Below are 19,930 nucleotides of genomic sequence, written 5' to 3' on the forward strand. Positions count from 1 at the left end.
TGATGCGAGAGAATCGGGTGAGAAGGGGCTAGCTGGTGGGAAGTACGCTCGTGTGTATGTGTGTGTGTGTGTGTGCCCGTCTCGTGTGGAGAGGGGGCGGGAAGCAGACGGCGGTGATAGGCAGGGTCCTGTGGTGTGTTGGTGATGGGGCGGAGAATGTAAAGGAAAGCCAAGATGCGGAGAAGAACTGTGACTGAGCATGTCATCTGAGAAAGTGAGGGGTGGTGATGCAAAGAGGGGCACAGACGACGGAGAAGTGGCGTGCACTTGCGTGTCTGTCCACGTATGTGTGTGCGTATGCGTATATGTCTATGTGTGGGTGCGCGAGAGTTCGCTGGTCTTGCGTGGATGCCGAATGCGCGGCAGCCGTGTCCTGTGGTATGGAGCTGCCCCTTCTTCCCGTTTTTATCGACGCCACGCTGCGGTTCCCCTCGATGCACTGTTGCGAGTCGATAAGGCGAAAGAGAGTGGGGGAGGGGCAACGAGCGGCGCTCCTGGGTGCGTCTCAAGATGCGCATGTGTGTCTCGTGGAGGAAGGGAGATGAGGGAAGACGAAAGGTGAGGCGGTATACATTGCCAGCAGCGAGGCCATAGTCTTCGCCAACCCATCCACCCTCCTCCCTATTAGTCTCTTGATCTGCTTGTAGTGCTGAACCGCAGAAGAATATGGAAACATAAGCAGCGATATCACGACTGCTCGCCACTGAGCAGTCCTCGCGTGCAGTCGTGTGGGGCGGAGCGGGCTACCGGCCCCCTTCCCTCCCCTCGGTCGCCATTCACAAGCGCACCCATATGCACCTTTTACGCATGCAGCGTGCTCGCGGCGAAGCAATGCAGAGTTGTGCACACGTGCGCGCACGCGTACGCTCTCTCTCTCTCTAGCGTCTTTTCAGTTTTTGATCTCCACTCCTCCTCCTTCCGGTGTCCTCCGCCGACTTCCAGCCCAAGCGGCTGTCGCACTTCGACGTAAAGGTGCCCGCGCACACGAGAAACGCTAAAGCGGCGTTAGTCCTGTAGGGTGCTCGTGCGCGTGTGTGTGTTTTCGCATGCAACTTTCCTCTGTGTTTGTACTGTATCTCCGCCCCCCCCTCCCTTCTCCCCCCATACACATACACACATCCACACACACACACACACACAACAGTAGAGTGCACTGCGAGAATGTCATCGAGCAACGCACAGGCAGAGCTAGGGCCCGGCGGGAGCACGCACTCCATCGAGTTGGGCCGCCTTATCTTTCAAGGTGCGGAGTCGAAGGTGTATTGCTGCAGCTTCTACGGCGCACTGGCTTTATGCAAGCATCGTTTTGTGAAGCGGTACCGCGACCCAAGCCTCGATGAGCGTCTGCGTACGCAACGTACGCGTCGCGAGGCACGCGCCTTGGAACGTTGCGTGAAGAAGGGCATCCGTGCACCGCGTCTGTTAGGTGCGGACTACATCAACACTTTTCTTGTCATGTCCTATGAGGCTGGCCCAACCGTGAAGGAGGCGCTCGACATCGAGCACGCCGCCTATATGCAGCAAGTGTCGAAGGGTAAAAGTACGTCTGCGCAGCAGCAGCAACCGCAGACCACACCGTCGCCCTCGGCGTTGGGCAACGCTGCACCGTCGCCGGTGACTGCTGCCCTTCTGCAGAGTATTGGTGTCGTGGTGGCGCGGTTGCACAACGCGAACATCGTCCACGGCGACCTCACAACCTCCAACTTTATTTGCACGTGCGACGGGCTCGAGGCGGCGGCACCCGGTGCAGATGGCGCAGATGCCCTCGCGTCGAGTTCGCCGGTGCTGCCAACAGCGGAGGACATTGTTGTTCTCGACTTTGGGCTCATCTCCGAGAAGTACAGCACAGAGGAGCGCGCGGTGGACCTCTATGTGCTGGAGCGCGCCATCGCTTCGACCCACCCGTATCTCTCCTCTTTTGCCAGCGACATTATTCTTGAAGGCTATCGCAGCGCCGCTGACCCGAAGAAGGGAGAGGAGGCGCTGCGGCGACTGGAGGCGGTGCGCGCGCGTGGGCGCAAGCGCACCATGATCGGCTAGTATTCCTGTAAAAGAGCGAATGACTATAAAGAAAACAATGCGGTAGAAGCCGTGTCCCTCCCTCCACATCCGGCGCATCCCTCATGACTGTCGTCGCGCGGCCCTGCTGGGGCCCTTGGTGCGTTGTGCGTGTGGGTCTCTCTCTCTCTCTCTCTCTGTGCGATTCGTTGCAGGTGTACGAGTGCCGATGCGCTGCCTTCGCGTGATGGGCGCGTATAGTCCACTGCAAGGCTATCCGTGATATGTTCGAGACTCCGTGCATGTGCGTCAGTCGTAGCGCGCTCGCCCACGCACCTCCTATGTGGCACGTGCGCCACCACCACTACTACTACTACCACTACTACTCGCCCTCTGCTGCATCTGTTGCTTCGCTCCTCTGCACCTCCGCTGGCAACAACAAAAACGGCAAACAAAAAGGAGGACAGTAACGCAGAATCGAAACAAGAAATATATATATATATATATTTCGTTTGTTCCCTGTCGCACAAACGTGCCCCGCGCGTCGAGTCGGGAGAGCAACGCCGGCACACACGCCACCGGGGGGACGCGCGTGACATGCAGAAGGGCGTCCCCCGCCTCCTCCTCCTCCTCCTTCTCCTTCCCTCACAGCGGTCACTGCTGCCTCGGCTGCTGGCATGCCCAGTAGACGCGCTGCGTCAGGTCGACTCCCTTTCGTTTTTTTTTTCTGCTCTCTCCATCATCCTGCTGTTGGTGCGGGTGGGCCGCTCGCACGTGCCTAGAAGAACGTTTGGCGGGGGAAGCCTGTGGAGGATCATCTTTTCCCTCACTTGCGGTACCCAAAGATTGCACATGCATGCGCGGGCAATAGAAGCACTTCCCCCTCCCCCTCCTCCTACGCCTCCACACATAGAGTCGCATACACGTAGGCACTGCTCACATAGACGATAAGAAGCCTGCTACCACGAGGAAGCAGCGGCACCGCCCCCCTCCCCCTCCCCTGCAATCGCTGTGCTCTGCTCCCATTCTTGCTTTTCGCTCTTGCCCAAGATTTGAGCTGAATGAAGTCACAGCCGCACCGCATCTCGCCGCAGAGGATGTCTGCTTCGCTGCGTTGTGCAGCCGACACGGCTGCACGCGCCACGTTGTCTGCCCCGTTTCCGCCACGTCAGAGCATCGTGCACGGGCCCCTCACCACCACAACGGTGACCACCACCATTGTAGAGGGGGAGGCTGCCGCGGACAAAATCAGCGGCCACGGCCGTCCCGGCAGTGGTAGCAGTGCCACTGTGTCTGCATCCATGCGAGGCACGGGCAGCAGCCCTGCTCCGCGGCAAAGCCCTCAGCGACCCCAGCCACCGCGGCAGCACGCACGACGTGCTGCATCTGTTGCGAATGACGAAGGTGAAACCGACACCCGCGAGTTGCGGCAAATCCGCTCCCTCTTCCTCTGCGGCCGTGGCCTCCTCTCTCTGCGGCACATCCAGCGCCTGCCCGACATGTTGTCGCTGCGCTTCCTCAGCGTCCACATGAACAGCATCAAGGAGCTCGAGAGTGGGTGCCTGCGCACGCTGCGGCACTTGGTGGAACTCGACTTGAGCGCGAATGAACTGCGAGAGATACCACCGGGGTGCTGGGACGGGCTTGGACATCTCGAGCGCCTGAACCTGTCCAGCAACCAGCTGACCCGCCTTGGTCCGGCCGCCTTCGGCTCTCTCGCCTCGCTGCAGTGGCTTTCCCTCGGCTTTAACAGCATCATCGATTTGGCAGGGCTGCGTTCGGTGCCGGCGTCTGCGCCGCTGGCCTACGTGGACCTGTGCGCCAACCGTATCGCGACGCTGGACGAGGTCATAGACGCCCTCACGCCCCACAGAACGCATCTGCAGGAGCTGCGGCTGGAGTCGCCATCATCGCGATCTTCCATGGCGACAGCGGCGGCAGGCAGCGGCGCCTTTTCTACGCCCGCCACGATGAACACCTCTCTCAACGACAGTCAGGACGGTGCAGCCGCCTACTGGCCCATCGAAGAGAACCCGTGCTGCCTCACCACGGACCGTGACACGCAGGACGCGGGCGGCGGTAGCGTAGAGGTCAGTGGCGGGGCTGCTGGTGGGCAGGGCAACAGCCGAGTTCACGGCGCCGTTGGCAGTTCGCCTTCTGCTGCTAACTACGTGGAGCGGCTCCTGTCCTGCTTCCCGCGCCTGCTCGTTGTGAACGGCGTCTCCTACGGCGTGGACCCGTTGCACGCCCTTCGCCAGCAGCGACGCTCTCAGGAGCCGGAAGTTCAGGAGGTGGGACCGAGCGCAGCTGATGCCACGGTTGCTGTGGCAGATGTGTCACCCTTGGCGTCGCTGTGCAACGCGGACAAGAGCGCGTGGGACCGCTCTCTGCTCCGCGCGGGTGGTGCGGAGAACCCACCGGCAGGGGTGGAGCGACTTGCCGACGGCACACCCGTCAGCGAGGCCTTTGCACGACTGCTGAGGAGGCCACTGCCACACCTGCGGTGGTCGTCCTCGTCATCGCGATCGCCATCGTCGGCTTCGTCGGGGGGGCCGAAGAAGCAGCGCCGCAGTCGCAACCGCCATCGCGCTGACAGCAGGCATCGAACGTACAGCTCATCGCGGCACCGTAGCCGCCCTTCTTCATCCTCCCCTTCTCCCCCTCGAGAGTCGTCTCGGCATGGCCATCGTGCAGCGGCTGCACCCGCGGCGGCGGCCCGAGCGGAGCAGGACGCGGGCTGGCTGCTGCCTTCATTCAAGTCAGCAGCGCCTGCCACAGCGAACCCACTGCCACCGCAGCAGGGCCCGCAAGCAGCACCTCACAAAACCCGCGAGGTGGGCGACGAGAGCGTCGTTGCGGCTGGCGCTGCAAGCACGAAGGAGGCGCCACTCCGACATGGCCGACGGGCCGCCGCCGCGAAGCCGCGCCGCGCTTCTCTGCGCCGTCGCTCGTCGTCAAACGCCTCGTCTCTCGCTGCGTCGCCACTCTCCGGCGCTGCTTCCTCTCCGCTCGCAGTGTCACCGTCGGCACCGCAAGAGCGTTATCGCGAGCGCGAGCCGAAGACAGTAGTCTCGTCATCGAGCAGAGCGACCCCGCATGCGCGCAAGCTCCGCTGCGAGGTAGCGACACTGACGTCGGCCACAGAGGCGTTTTGCACACCCTCTGAAACCCCATCAACGGGGCCGCGGATGCCATCTGCCGACAAGAGCTCCGACCTGGCTCTTCCTCTGATGTCCCCTTCCCCCGCTGGTGTCACCGATACCAGCGACATCTCGCCGCCTGCCGCGGCAGCGCACAGGCAATGTGAGCATCGCGGCAGCGACGGCGAGAGTTACGAGAAGGACGACAGCCTTGCGACTACCACAGGCAGTGGAGCTGTCATGCGTGTCGCTTCCAAGGATCGGGCGACTCTCGATCCGCCGCCGCCTCTTACGGGCGTCGGCTCAGCCGCGGCGCTGCGGTGGAAGCCGAAGCAGGTGTCCCGCGGGACCTGCACGGAGCAGGGCGCACAGACACTATCGACGGTGTCGCGTGACGCGGAGCTAACGGCAAAGGTGGATCAGTTGCAGGAGCAGCTTGCGCTCCGTACCACCACCATCAGCGATCTGCGTCGACACCTCGACCTCACCCGGACGCAGTACGTTGAGGGGCAGCGTGAGGCACAGCAGTGGCAGCAGCAGCTCCGCAGTCAGGTATCCGCGCTGAAGGACGAGCTGGCGCGGCGGGCCGAGGAGGCGACAATACTGCAGCGCAAGCAGCAGGCGCAACTGAATCGAGCCGTCGACTCTGTCAAAGTGGAGTGGGCGCGGCGGCTCGAGGCGGCAGAGCAGCACAGCGCCGAGGCGTATGCGGAGGCGACGGCCGCGTGGGAGGTGCGTCTAGCACGTGCCGAAGAACAGGAGCTGCATATGCAGCAGACGGTCGCTGTGAAGTCTGCGCAGCTTGTGACGCTCGAGCGGCAGACACACGCCATGGAGGCGGAGATGCAGGCAATACGAGGCCGCCTTGTTACGCAGCGGCACCACTGGGCTGCGCAGACTGGGCTGCTGCTCGCCGAGGCGGACAAGCGGCGCTCGCTGGAAGCCGCGGCGGTGGCCTCACTTGCGCAACTGTGTCGCTCCTTCTCTGACGCAGTCGTGCACCTTCATACAGAGTCGCTGCGCGAGGCTGAACGAGGCCGAGCGCGCGCGGAGGATGCGCTGCGAGAGCAGCAGGCCACGTGGAGGGCGCAGGTAGCCGCGTACGAGGACGCTATACGCCATGCTGCGTCCGAAGTGCGCCATGCTGTCGCGGGGCAGCATGGCGCAGCTTACTTGTCACCGCTTCCACCGACATGTACCTTGCCTACCCTGCCCGAGGCGCCGCCGCTGTCCTTGGCCATGATCCCATCTCCGACGCTTGCAGGCGTGCCAGCCCCGCAGCACGAGCCGCTCGCGCTTAGCGACCAAATCAGCAGCAACCAGGTCGTCAGTGCACAAGCCGGTGCCATAGAGAGGGACGACAGGAAAGAGCGGACGCCGCTGGCGGTGGAGAGGACAGCTGCAGATGGCAGTGCCCTGGTGTCAACCTCTACCACCGAGTCTCTACGTGTGGCCGAGGGCGAGGACAGTGACTGCGACGCAGGTGCGGAATGCGGGGCTGCTTCCAAGGAGCTGAAGCAGGTGGCTGGCGTGAATGACAGTGGCACTCTGATCGCTTACTGGAGGTGCGCGTGCGCGCGTGTGGAAGCGCGGCTGCATCGCGTGGATGCTGCCCTGCACGTCGCCACTCTCACCCAGCAGTCCACGGCGGCGGAGAACACGCGTCTGCTCAGCCACGTCGAGGCACTGGAGGCGGAGAAGAAGGAGGCGCTGGCAGCCCACCACTCCACTTCTGAGGCTGCCGTCCAGGAGCGGGACAACTTGCTGCGCACGCTGCACACATTACGAGCTGACATGGAGCGGAAGGAAGCCGCATTGGATGCGCTGGAGGAGGAGGCGCACGCGAAACTGAACGAGAAGCGCCACCGCATCGCCGAGCTCGAGGACGCCGTGGAGGCGCTCACAACGCAACAGGCGCGCGCAACAGAGGTGAACGTGTCCACGCGCGGACAGCTGGAGGCAGCGCAGGCGACGGTGGCACGCCTGCAGCAGGAACTGGCCGACGCGAAGGAACAGTGCAAGGCGGTGACTCAGCAGCAGGTGGAGCAGGTGCCAGACTTAGAGCGGAAGCAGCGTGAGCTTTCCGAGCTGCTTGCCACCCGCAACGCCGAGGCCCACCAGCATCAGCTGGAGAAGAAGGCGCTGGTGCACGCTCTTACTATCGCGCGGGAGCAGCTGGTGCGGTTGTACGAGTCCCACCAGCTCCTCTCCAGTGCGCACGCAAGCGCTAGGGAGCAGATCACGCAGCTGCAGGCGAAGCTCGATACAGCGCAGCGGCAGGTGCATGAACTCCAAGAGGCGACCCGCGCAAAGCAGAAGGCCACCTTCGAAGTGCTGTCACACTTGATGACGAACAACGCGCTCTAGCCACACGGGATGGCCGGGTGGAAAGGGAGGAAGATGAGGGTGTTCGTATGCGTGTGTGTGTGTGTGTGTGTGTGTGTGCTGAATGACAACACAGCTTATCCGTCTTTCCACATCCTTTCTGTGGTTTGCATGCGTTTGCTGGCGCTGGTGCCCCGCTTATGCGCGCTGCGCGGAGACACCCACGCAAGACGCGAAACCGCACTGGAAGAAGCGCATGAATCAATCAAAATGAAGACAAGTGAGGTGGGAAGGTGAATTCGCCATCGATGGGGCATGACCTACTCTTTGGCGGCGCTCATGTGTGTCCTCACAGCGGGAGAAGGGGAGGCCGGCGATCAACGACTTCCTCAAGCATGCCGCCAGCCACACGCACCTGCACACGCGCACACTAGCGCATGCATGCATATACAACGCTGACTTGCTATTCGGGACGCATCTTCCCTCCTGCCCCTCTCCCGCGCTGTTTTATCGCTCGCCTCCGCTTTGGCTTGACGTTCTCTCCCCTTTCTTATGTGGTCCTTCCCTCCTCTTCGTGTCACGTACCGATGCAGGTGTTCAGCAGCCTCCGTCAAGTGTGCGAGGCCTGTCGAGACGCGCACACACATCGTCTCGCCCCCACCCTCTTTTCCCCACACAGATCACCAAGCGCTTTGGCCCCGCGTTGATACGGTAGTCGAAGCAGCAAGCGAAGAAACAGACGCGAAAAGCACTCGAGCCGTTTGGACGCGTGCATCTCCTCACGCGCTTCGCCACTGCCGCCCCCGCTGTGGCGCATCCGACATGAAGCGTCTCAGCAGCCACCACGCCATTGTTTGTGGCGCCGCGAGCGCCACCGCCGCTAGCACGCGATTTGGCGATGTGGTGGGCGGCGGCAGCTCCTGCACGGCGACCTCGCCCCTCTTCGCGGCCCAGCGAGGACGATTCTACCGCCCGCTGGTGAACCAGGGTATCAACCTGTGGCGCTCCCGCATGGGTCGTCTCCACAAGGGGTGGACGACGTGGGAGTACAACCGCGACGTCATACCCGACCCGCGGCCGTTCCCGGAGCCGGCGGTGAACAACTACTTTGGTCGCTCGCGCATCTGGAACCCGATCGCCGGCAAGATCGGCCTTGTCAACCGCAAGGCAGAGGAGTGGGGGTGGCCACATCAACGGCCACCGCCGACGGGCCTGCGGCGGTCGCCAGAGTACTTCCCCTTCTTCTTCAGCCGGTACTTCCCTGACGTCGAAGTGCGGCTGGTGCTGGACAGCGTCCTGAACAACGAGACGACGCGACCTATTTTTCACATCCCACAGGACATGTCGAAGCAGGAGCTCGTGAACTACCTCAAGAACATCTACAATATCGACAATGTCGTCCGCATCAGAGTGCGCAACATGCGCGGGCGGCGCTTTAAGAACGAGGTGGGCGAGATCAAGAGCCTGCCGGACTACAAGGTGGCGGTGGTCGAGCTCGACTCGCCGGTGTCCATTGTGTTCAAGCAGATCAAGGGTACCGAGGATACCCCTGACAACAAGCCGGCAGCGCAAATCACGTAAGGCGCCAGTGCGTTTCTGAAAGTGGGCATGTCCATCTTGTTCTCTACTGCCGCCGAGAAGTGGCAGCTGGTGAATGCAGCTGCTGTCGTACGGGAAAAAACACTCGGAATCGGTGGCGGTCGAGCTCTGTGTTTGCGTGGTGTCTCTCTCTCTCTCCCTGTGTGTGTGTGTGTGTGTTTGGGAGGGAGGGAAGTGTGGATATCATTGTTCCGGATCGCAAACTTGCACGTTACGCTAACCAGAAACAAAGGAAAGCAGCGCACGCAGCAGCACTGCAGCGCGTTCACATGGCAGGGCAGAAGGCATCGAAAGTACGCGTCTTCCTGTATCTGCGTGTGTGCGCGCACGCGTCATTCCCCCCCCCCCCAGCGACAGGCAGAGAGAGAGATAGGGCAAGGGTTTGCGAGTGTGTGCGACTGTATGGAGCAAGAGAGGTGCTGATGAGAGTGGTGGCGACGATGGCCACCGCCACCACCATTTCTTCGCCACCACAACTCTACTCCTTTCTCCTGCAATGCTCCTCTCTCCCTCCCTCTGTCCGCGTCCTGCTCTCTGCGTGTACAGTTGTGGTGCTTGCCCATGCCGACCGGGTAGCTACATTAAAGGGTTGAAGCGATCTTGGCCCATGTATCACCTCCAGCGCCCCCACCTCTCCCATCCCCTCCCTTCGGCACTACGATTTTAGGACACACGCACAACAGACACCTTCTTTGAACGTGTGTGTGGGTGGGTGTGGGTGTGTCTTGATCGCCATGACCGGCTCCAAGGCGCTCTGTCGGGCGTGCCTTACGGTTTACTCGGCCTTCATGGTGATTCTTACTGCAGTCTACCTGTGGTCAAAATGGGGGGTGCACCGCAGGTTCGTCGAGGTGCTGGAGGAGACGAAGAGGCACAGCGACAGCAGTGCTGACGTCAATGGCGTCGCCCTCGTCGAGTCGGGCGGGGCCGAGTACGTACTTGTCGCGCTTCTCCACGTTACGCATCTCATCTGTTTTACGCTGTTTCTATTCGGCTACAAGTCCGGCGTGAAAATGGCGCTCGGCTGCGCGTTGCTTCTGGCGAGCGCCGTCATGTACATACTCGTCTATGGGTGTGTGACTCTACAAGGACGGCTGGAGCAGCAGGCCTTCTTCGCCTCCCCCACGGCCGCCGCGGCGCACACGCGCAAGCAGAAGGAGTCCCAGCCGTATCAGGTGGAGGTGAACCACACCCCTGGCGCCATCGCTGTCGCTGGTGCAGCAGCGTCCGCACGTAACGGGAAGCGGCGTGAGCTGAGTCGTGCTGCTGCCGAGAAGGTCAGTGGCAAGCCAGGCACTTGCGGCATTGCCTCGGCCCGTGCTGGTGAGCCTCTCTCGTATGCAGAACTCGGGTGGATGCTGTTGGAGGCCTTGGTCGACGTGCTGGCCATCATCGCCGTCGGCCCCGAGAGTCCCACAGGCGACGGCGGCGTCCGTCTCCACCCCGACGGCACGCCCATTTCCTCTGAGGCGCCGCTCACTGGGGTGCGTCGACTCAGCCTATTGATGTTGAACTTCGCCGGCTTTGCTTTGTCGATGTGGGGTGTCATGCTATTCGATGCCAGCCCTACTTCGGCACCGGCGCCGGCGCTGTCGACGTCAGCCGCTGCCAGCGGTAGTATTAGGGGCCGTGGTGGCCGCAGCAACGGTGCTCAGGCCGCCGCCCGATGGGCGAGCGCTCCGGCAACCTTGGCAGACCCTGCCGCAGGCGCGGGGCAACCGTCCGCAGCTCCTGTAGAGGCGAAGAAGTATCAATAGGAACGTCGTCGTTTTTTCAGCGTCACCGTGTTCCTCCTCTCGCTGCCACCATTCCTGTTGTTGCGGGCAGATGGGCGTGTCTGCGCCGGGCTGTGGACTGGATTACTGCATGCGGTACGCAATGTACCCGTATGTGTATGAAGATCACGTGCAAGATGTACGTGAGTGCACATTGTATGAAAGTGTGGGTAGGCATGGATGCCGCATCCTCACTCGAGTTGCCGCGACGCGCCTTGCCGCCGTGCGGGTAACTGGATATCGGCACCGAAGCCTCCTGAACGCCACGAGGCGGTGTGGCACCGTCAGAGACCCCGTCCGCCGACATTCCCTGCGAGCCCACATTCGAAACCCTTACGCGCACACGCAGACACCAAGACACAGACATGATTGCATGTCAAGGCTGCACTTTCCATGCACTCGCGCTTGCCCTCTCTCTCTCCCCTCGTGTGTCTCGCTCGCCTTCGGCCCCTCCCCCACCCCTCCCTCGGCCGCCCGCTGTTTCGTGACCACCTTTTTCTCTGCTTTTTCACCTTGCCGCGATACGCACGCATCCGCGCGCGCGCGCACACACACACACACATGCACACAGGATTCCTTGGTGCCTTCTCAGTCTCCCGTCTCCCCTCATCGTCACTCGTTCAAACACAAACACTAACCCTCGTCTCCTTTCAAGCATAATGCCTTACACGCCGCACTACCCTGTCGTTGAATCCAACCCCAAGGTTTGGATGGATATCGACATCGGTGGCAAGCCCGCCGGCCGCGTAACGATGGAGCTCTTCAAGGACGCCGTTCCCCAGACGGCCGAGAACTTCCGCGCGCTGTGCACGGGCGAGAAGGGCTTCGGCTACGCCAACTCCCCGTTCCACCGTGTGATCCCGGATTTCATGTGCCAGGGTGGTGACTTCACCAACGGCAACGGCACTGGCGGCAAGTCCATCTACGGCTCCAAGTTTGCCGATGAGTCCTTTCTCGGCAAGGCCGGCAAGCACTTCGGCCCAGGCACGCTGTCGATGGCCAATGCCGGCCCCAACACGAACGGCTCTCAGTTCTTCCTGTGCACAGCGCCCACGAGCTGGCTGGACGGCAAGCACGTCGTGTTCGGCCAGGTGCTGGAGGGCTATGAAGTGGTCAAGGCTATGGAGGCCGTCGGCAGCCGCAGCGGCACCACCTCGAAGCCCGTGCGCGTGTCTGCCTGCGGGCAGCTTTAATGGAGGACTGTGACGTAGGCTGAGGAGAAGCGAAACTGAGAAGGAAGAAGGGGCAGGGGTGAAGGGCAGCGTGTCCTCGTTGATGAAGGCGAAGAAGGCTGGGGAGTGGGGAAGCAGACGATGAGCTCCCATCTGCCCGGGTGTACGAGGGGAGTGGTCGGAGGGGATCAATGCGTGTCGCTGGGTGTGTGTCCGTGCATCCCGAAGGTTCTGGTAACACAAATGCACCAACACGCGCAGACCCCCACTAACTTCCCGCCTACCGAACCTTGCCTCCTCCGTTCCCACACCCACCCCTGACACCACGGCCACATCAACCGTCTCCTTGTCTGCCTCTTCGCTTGATCAAGATCGTATGTGTCCTGATTTTGTCTGTCTCGATTTCTGTGTGTGTGCGTGTGTGTCTGGAGAGGGAGGTCGATTTCGTTGTGCCTCCCCTCCCCCTTACCCCTTCCTTCTCACGCTCTGCTCCCTCCCATCTATAGTCTCTACAGCCTCTTTTCCTTGTATTTGAGTATATCTTGATGATTTCTTCTCTCTCCCTTTCACTGGTGATGTCCTGTCTTGCTTGCTTTCTCTTCCCCCTCCCCCACCTTCTCCCCCCCCCCGTTTACCACGCGTGTCTGTGTCTATGTTTCTGCGGGCCCGTCTGTTTCGCGCTCGGTCAACAGCGAGCAGCACACCTCACGTGCCGCAGGAGAGAAGGGCGGGAAGCGAGGACAGGAAAGGGAGCCATTTTTTTTTTATCTTTTTCTTTGGTGGTGGTGGTCGTTCTCGTCGCCGCATGTTGTGTGAAGGGGGAGGGAGGAAGGGGGTACCCCGGCGTGGAGGTTGCATGTCTGCACGCCTCTCCGTGTCCGTATGCATGAATGGGCTCGGCCACCTCTTACCAGGTATGTGCTTTCAGCACATAAACGGCCACGCACACTCACGCACCGATCTACTGGAGTGGAACACCTACGCCTCCCTCTGCCAACATCACTCTGTGTCTCTACACACGCCTGGGTGTGTAGGAGGCGACCTGGGTGCGAAACGGGTGTGTCTAGGGGCGTGAAGGACAAAAACAAGGAGGGGGAGGGGGAAAGGATGAGACGCGTCTTGAATGACTCTCCACTGCTGCTACTCTGTGGCTAGTGTCCTCTTCCCCCTTGCCCCCCCCACCCCCTCTCTCGCTGTGCAGCCTTCAAGATTCCCTGACACACGCCACCACCACCACCACCACACAGCCTCTTAAAGATGACGAAAAGAGCGAAAAAATTATGTTTCACACAGAAAATGAGAACATGAGAAAGGCACATGTCGCTACCACACACCACTTTGTTTTGTTTGCTTCGGCGTCGTGCCGCGCATATACGGACATGTTTGTGCATGCGCTGCTGTCTGTGGCTGCCTGTGTATGTGTGTTTGTGTCTGTGTTTGTGTCTGTGTTTGTGTGCAGGTATGTTCCAGTGATCACGGCAGACGCACCACATCTCTCGCTCTCCTCCTCCTCCGTATAGAGAAACAGAAAAAGAAGAGAGAGCGCCGCAGAAGAGGGAATGATTAGCGGGGCGACTCTTGCTGCTACTCATCGGGCCTGTACGTACACCGCCTTCGCGGCAGCATTCCCGTCCTCATCCCCTACAGCACACTCGCACGGTCCGAGTGATTCGCGTAGGCGGCGTCTCCACCCTCCCTCCCTTCTCTCACGCAACGCTGCTGCTGGTGGTGGCGCTCATGCCACGCTGCTCTATACTGATGATTTCGAGCAAGATCATGCCGTTCTTTGCCTGCCTCACCCCTCTCCGCGTCTTCCTCGCCCACTTTGTATCCACTCGGCTGAAAACCTGCCCCCCTCCTCACCTCCCCACCTTCTCTTCCTTCACAACCTATACGAATGCTGCCACCTTCATGTGCGGCACGGATAGACTGCAAAGCCCTGTGGCACCGCCGTTCCTACCGCACACCTTCTTTACCATCCCACCCATATTCACGTGCCCTTCGGTACTGATTTCCGTTGCTCGCGCACGAGTAGCGCATCATCGGCCATAACTCACCATAGACGCACATATCCTGCCAGACACGCCTAAAGCTATCCTTCCCTCACACAGATAGATATACGCACGCACTCGTCCCAGACTGAGAGAGACACACACACACACAAGAGCCCGTACACCGTCTGCGTGCCCCCCAAGCGAGGGAAAAGACGACGCCACATCCAAGCGGCAACCAGTACCCGCATACGTGCATGTGCATGTGCATGTGTGTGTATGTGTGTGTGTGTGTATGTATGCCTCTGAGCGAGTGTACGTTGTTTTGTTTTTTGCTGTTTCCTTTTTTGCTGCGCTTCCCTTTGTGAGGCTCACCACACGTCCATAGATCAGATTTTGCTCTCTCCACCGTCGTGTCTTTTCCGCTCTGTCCTCCCCCACCTCTTCTATTCACCCTCCCGTTTCTGAGATAACGCCACCGAAATTGGTCGCCAAATGCAGAAGCAGCAGCAGAGTTTTACGATGCTGCAGCGCGCGCCGCGCGATGGTGGTAGTGACAGCCACGTCGAAGCGTGTGTTGGGCAAACACCAGAGAGCTGCGGAGTACTTCTAAAGGGCAGTCGATCGCTGTCGCCGGCGCCATGCTTCCCCAGCGATAGCATATCCCCCTCTGCGCGCCAGCAGTCGCAGCAGGATCACCACCTCGCCGGCACACCATTGAAGGACCGTCGCCCGCCATCCTCGCAGCCTCGCGAACCGTCTCATGCGCCTCAACGACGCCATCTGCACAAGCAACAGCAGCAGCTGAGCCCAGGCTACAGCCCACGCAGTCATCGAGGCGACGGCGAGCGTGGCGCCAGCGGCAGTGGCGCCCCCCACAACTGGTGGCAGCGAACGGTGCCTTCGAACGGCAAGGCCTCTCCTTTTGGCGGCCATACTCGTCCGCGCAAGCTTTCCCCGTCGGGAAACTCACCCGACGAGGACCGCCGTCGCAGCCAGCGTGAGAAACAGATTCAGTTCGGGTACGTCACGGACGGCTACACAAACATGAAGCGGCTCATCGCGCACGATCCGCTGCTGAGGAGCGGCGGCATCCTCCCGCTTTCGCCACCGGACGTTGTCAAGGGGAGCAAACGCCTGTGGGACATCCAACTCCGCAAGTGGCGTCGAGCACTGCACATGTTCGACTACGTGTTCATCGATGGCGAGGATCACCCGGAGACGCGGACGAAGGTGGTAGAGGAGCAGCGACGGCAGTGGGTAAGCGAGGCATTCAACGAGATGCCGCGTGAGGCGCGGCTGAAGATCGACCTCGACACCCTGCGCGGCGTCCAGCGCTCCTCTGCCGTGCCGAGCAGAATCCCCATCGAGGAAGACCTGCGGTGCATCCTGCGAAGCGACGACTGCTACGAGTCCGTCCGCAGCGTCGTACCGCAGAGCGCGTCGTCGCTGACCAAGGGCACCGATATCAGCCCCCTCGAGGCGGGCATCAAGATCCACATTGCGCCGTCGGCTGCGGTGCTGCAGCGGCAGCAGGCACAACTCGAAATGCAGCAGAGACTCTCCTCCCTTCACCAGCAACAGCAGCAACAGCAGGCGCTGGCAACAGAGGTGGCACCGGAAGGTATGGAGACGGGCTTGCACGTGCCGAGCGCCCCACCAGTGCTAGGCGCAACGGTTGAGTGCGCGGCTGCTGAGCGACCCATCGAGCTCTCACCAAGTCCGCGTCGCCCACCATTGCCGCTGCCGTCTTCACCGTCGTCATCGCATGTCTCATGCCCCTCTCTACCGCAGACGGCGTGCGAGACGACGCCGCATCGGCAGCTCTGCTGCAGCCCACTCCCGCGCAAGACTGCAGCGCCAGCGTCCACAGCATTCGGCAGTGCTGAGACAGCCCCAGGGATCTCGGCCAGTCAGCCTCGCGCCGTCTCTCTCTCGGGCAGCTTAGCACCGGCGCAGGGTGTTTCACTGGGTTTGCCAGGCATGTCGGCAACAGCTGCGGTGCTCGCGCCGCCCCCGCCGTTTGCCGGCCCTACACCTTGCACCGTGCCAAACATGTGGGTGCCCGGAGCGGCTGTATCGCCAACATCGGCAGCGGCAGGAGGAGCCACCACAGCAGCGACCGCGCAGCCGCTAATGTCGTGGTGCAGTCACTGCGGTCATTGTATCGATCTTCCAGCGCCGGCCATCACTGGTGCGCCGTATGGAGGCATGTGTGCCGGTACCACCGGCAGCCGCCGCGGAGTGCTGGCGCCGGCCCAGGTGCCGCTACAGCACGTAAACCCAGTCGCCATAGGCGGCACCAGTGGTACCGTGATGCCGCCGTCCATGCAGCTCCCTGGTGCGATGCCGTACATGAGCCATTCCACGGATTCTATGGCGGCGGCGGCGGCGGCGGTGGTCACCTCCCCTCTGTACTGGCAGATGCTGGCACCGCCGGTTTTTGAGCGGATTGGAGGTGGCGGCACCTTCACCGCGCACCATGGCAGCAGTCACAGCCAGTATCGCCAGTCCGAGAAGCGGCAAGACACCTTCGCAACGATGCCGCGCTCTGCCGCAACTGTAGCTGGCAGATCGTGTCCGCGAGACGGGCGCCGTCATAGCAGCAGGGCCGTCGCTACCGGCAGCGGCGCGGCGACGCCGCAGACGGTGCCGCGGTTTGTCGCGCGACTCTCCACCTCGCCTAATGAGGTACGACTCGGCGAGCGACAGTCCGCCGAACGCCTCCACAGCGCAGAAGTCGCCAGTGGTGATGTGTCAGCGGCTACGAAGCCGCTTGCCGCAGACACCAGAGCAGCAGCGGCAGCGCCAGCACCGCTACGGCCGCCATTCTCTGCCTTCGATGCCGCTGCCGACGCTGCACGTCTGGAGAAAAGCCAGTCCGCATTGGCGGTCACTCCTGAACGAACGCTCTTCGGCACGGGCATCATCGCGGAGGTGACGACAGAGCCGCGGCCAGTGGTTGTGGGGGCATTGCAGCAAGACGAGACACCGCAGGGCACACCGTCGGGCAAGCCGAGGCCGACTCGGGAGGTCGAGGATGCGCCAGTGGTCCCTCTTGGCTTCGATGGCGACGAGGAGGAAGAGGAAGAGGCAGTGGACTGCGTGTAGCCCATAAGAGTCGGAGGGGAGAGAGGGACGGGCACGCCGTCTGCGCACGCCTGCGTGTGTATGTGTCCCTTTTCATCCATTACAGCCCGCTCTCCTCGCCCGCACGCACATATACGGAACGGGTCAAGCAAAGCACCATCGCGTCCGAGTGCGACCGCGGGAGGCAGGAGACGGAGGAGAACAGGCAGACCACAGCGCGCATGCATCTACGCACGTGCAAACATGGATGGTGCACCGCGTTCCTCTCATCCCCCTCGACTGGCGTTGGGTTTGGGCTCTTCCTTTCGCTTTCCATCGATGCGGCAAGACACACACACACACATAGATATACATGGACATGCATGCACTCTTTCTGAGCGATCGAGATCTAGACAGAGGCGCCTTCTCCCACAGCCCACTCACCCCTTCCCTCCGCTGGTCGACATCATCCATCCGAGGGGGGGGGGAAGAGGAGAGGAGGTGCGGAACGCCCCGCAACAAGGACAAAGACCTCCTTTGCTCGGCCCTTTTCCTTCTTCACGCGTGTATGCGTGTGTGCCGCGTGGCATTCTGGGGAAGTAGACGGGGCTGTGACGGAGGTCGTGGCGTACCTGCATGTGGGTGCCGCCCCTTAGAGAGCCATTGGACATATTTAGTGACGAAGGGAGTCAGCCAGAGACACAGGTGGACGGTGAGCCACAGCGTGGGCGCAAGGTGGCCGCACGCGCGCCCAGCGTGTATAGCGCCAAGTGAGGGATGTGGTGATACATGCAGACAAACACCGATAGACATACAAAGAGGGCGAAGAAAAAGAAAAGAATGAAAGTCCTCTCTTTTCCTCCTCCTCTGGCTGATGTCTTTCTGTGTGTGTGTGTGTAGGGTTGGCAAGAGGAGAGGGCAAGCGCTGAAGGAGGCTGTCCATGACGCGTCTCTCGATGAGGTGCCCTCTTCCATATTGTTTGCTTCTTTCCGCCCCGCCCCCTCCCTTCCTTCTTCCTTCTCCCCGCCCCGCTCGCCGTACTATCTTCCCATATCAGACGGTCGTTGCTGCGCTCCTTCACAGCCTCCGTCTTTTCGCTTTTTGCGCAGCGGCGCGCTGGCGCGGGTACCTCATCATCCCCGTTTTGTTTGTTGCGGATGTCTGTCCCCACCTACTACATGCACCCTCTTTTGCTGTCGTGGGATGATGGCGTTGGCCCACATGAATGGCATGTGTGCGTCTGCGTTCCTCCTCCTCCGACACGATGGTTCTAGCGACAAGACACAACAGAAGTCACACATACAGACGTGAGGGCGAACAGCAGTGCAAGAGTTGCGCACGCGCGCAGACGTGGCAGCGTGTATGATGGAGAGCGGGAGATGTTCGTGTGCTTGAAGAGGACCCATGTTGGCGTGTGTGGGGTGTGTAAAGGGCTGCCTTCTCTGCGCGTGTGCGTGCACGCCTCCCCCTCCCGATCGTGCCACCGCTACATATGTGTGCATGCGTGCGCGTATCTCTCTCTCTCTTTGCGCGAGCACATACTTGCTAGATGCGGTGGCGATTTCTACCGGCTCTCGCTTCTCTGCAACTCCGCCGATCTCCCCTCTGATCTAATCGATCCGCCTCATCGGCTGCTCACCGGCAATCACGTAGCCCCCTTATCACCTTTTGAAGTGAAGGTCTACGGCTGCACACCTGAACCTCATTCACACGCACGCATACGCACATACAACGAGGCAAGCAGTGGGCCACGAGGCTCTCCTGCGGCCTCTTCTTCCCCCCTCTCGCCTCCTCGGCACTTTGAGGTTTTTCTCCACTGATCAGCCTCCCTCATGTCGCTAGCGCCGTCGCTCCAGCTTACGGGTCTCACGCAGGCCGTCATCCAAGGCGACCTCTCCGCCTTGATGGAAAACGTCACTCCGTCCAACGTCAACTACACAGATCCTCGCTACCGCCTATCGCTGGTGATGTGGGCTGTTGCTCTCGGTCGTCTTCCGACGACACAGCTGCTGCTCAGTCGCGGCGCCTCGCTGGCACAGGTGGACCGGCAGGGGTTCACGATCTTGCACCGTGCCGTGTGGAGTGCCGACGTATCGGTCATTCACATGATACTCTTCACTACCCCCATGTCGGCCCTCGCCTCTTCGGCTGGTGCTCGTGCTCGCGCCACAGGCGCACACACCCCCACCTCCTCTTCGCCGTCGGCGTCGCCGTTGCTGCTGACGTGGCGCCCTGGCGCGCAGCGCCTCGTGAACGCCGCGCACTCGGCCACTGGGCGCACGCCGCTGATGATGGCGGCTCTGTCCGGGCAAGTGGACGTGGTTCGCTATCTACTTGTCACGTGCGCCGCGGATCCGTACCAGCGCGACTCGTACGGCCTCACCGCCGTGGATCTGGCGGCACTGTGCGGGCACCTGCAGATTGTGCAGCAGCTGCTGAATCTGGCGGTGGCGCCGAACGGTGCCGGTGACAGCGCCGCGGACGTGTTCCCCACGACGCAGTGCAGCGCCGAGGATTACATCGAAATCGCCAAAACCATTCCGCAGCGAGAGCGCTTGTGCGCAGTCAACAAACTTCTCAACGAGAAGCTCGCCGAGGCCTCGCGCGTGGCGGCGATATGAGGCAGTGCCGCGTGGAAGTAGAATGGTCCGTCTCCGATGCTTGCATGTGTGGCTAACGTCGGTGCTGCTGCCGCTCCCTTGTCCCTCCCCCTGGCGCGCATCTCCATGGCGCAACCATTGTGTGTCCGCGTTGGCGCGCGTGCTTCGCCTCTTCCTTTCGTTGGTTCACCGATGTCTCATAGAGCGCTTCTGTTGTCACGTCTCCTCTCGATACGATAAGCCCACCCATGTGCGCCGGC

The 19,930-nt window shown here is 61.5% G+C and overlaps 7 protein-coding genes across 7 annotated transcripts; all 7 read left to right on the forward strand.

Annotated features, from left to right (window-relative positions):
* Positions 1-1,161: 1,161 nt before the first annotated feature.
* On the forward strand, positions 1,162-2,040 carry LMJF_25_0870 (putative protein kinase; the record flags this gene model as incomplete). The annotated part of the gene is made up of 1 exon (XM_001683789.1): positions 1,162-2,040. The coding sequence occupies one exon, from the start codon at positions 1,162-1,164 to the stop codon at positions 2,038-2,040; it is 879 nt and encodes a 292-aa protein (XP_001683841.1).
* Positions 2,041-3,497: 1,457 nt separating this feature from the next.
* LMJF_25_0880 (conserved hypothetical protein) lies at positions 3,498-7,505 on the forward strand (the record flags this gene model as incomplete). The annotated part of the gene is made up of 1 exon (XM_001683790.1): positions 3,498-7,505. The coding sequence occupies one exon, from the start codon at positions 3,498-3,500 to the stop codon at positions 7,503-7,505; it is 4,008 nt and encodes a 1,335-aa protein (XP_001683842.1).
* Positions 7,506-8,285: 780 nt separating this feature from the next.
* Positions 8,286-9,044, forward strand: LMJF_25_0890 (conserved hypothetical protein; the record flags this gene model as incomplete). The annotated part of the gene is made up of 1 exon (XM_001683791.1): positions 8,286-9,044. The coding sequence occupies one exon, from the start codon at positions 8,286-8,288 to the stop codon at positions 9,042-9,044; it is 759 nt and encodes a 252-aa protein (XP_001683843.1).
* A 752-nt stretch (positions 9,045-9,796) lies between these two features.
* On the forward strand, positions 9,797-10,819 carry LMJF_25_0900 (hypothetical protein; the record flags this gene model as incomplete). The annotated part of the gene is made up of 1 exon (XM_001683792.1): positions 9,797-10,819. The coding sequence occupies one exon, from the start codon at positions 9,797-9,799 to the stop codon at positions 10,817-10,819; it is 1,023 nt and encodes a 340-aa protein (XP_001683844.1).
* A 677-nt stretch (positions 10,820-11,496) lies between these two features.
* On the forward strand, positions 11,497-12,030 carry CYPA (cyclophilin a; the record flags this gene model as incomplete). Its single annotated transcript, XM_001683793.1, has 1 exon — positions 11,497-12,030. One exon carries the CDS (start codon positions 11,497-11,499, stop codon positions 12,028-12,030), a length of 534 nt encoding a protein of 177 aa, XP_001683845.1.
* A 2,465-nt stretch (positions 12,031-14,495) lies between these two features.
* Positions 14,496-17,111, forward strand: LMJF_25_0920 (conserved hypothetical protein; the record flags this gene model as incomplete). Its single annotated transcript, XM_001683794.1, has 1 exon — positions 14,496-17,111. The coding sequence occupies one exon, from the start codon at positions 14,496-14,498 to the stop codon at positions 17,109-17,111; it is 2,616 nt and encodes an 871-aa protein (XP_001683846.1).
* Positions 17,112-18,902: 1,791 nt separating this feature from the next.
* LMJF_25_0930 (conserved hypothetical protein) lies at positions 18,903-19,691 on the forward strand (the record flags this gene model as incomplete). Its single annotated transcript, XM_001683795.1, has 1 exon — positions 18,903-19,691. One exon carries the CDS (start codon positions 18,903-18,905, stop codon positions 19,689-19,691), a length of 789 nt encoding a protein of 262 aa, XP_001683847.1.
* Between the last annotated feature and the right edge of the window lie 239 nt (positions 19,692-19,930).

The sequence above is a fragment of the Leishmania major genome, chromosome 25, assembly GCF_000002725.2.
Source record: "Leishmania major strain Friedlin complete genome, chromosome 25".
NCBI lineage: Eukaryota > Euglenozoa > Kinetoplastea > Trypanosomatida > Trypanosomatidae > Leishmania > Leishmania major.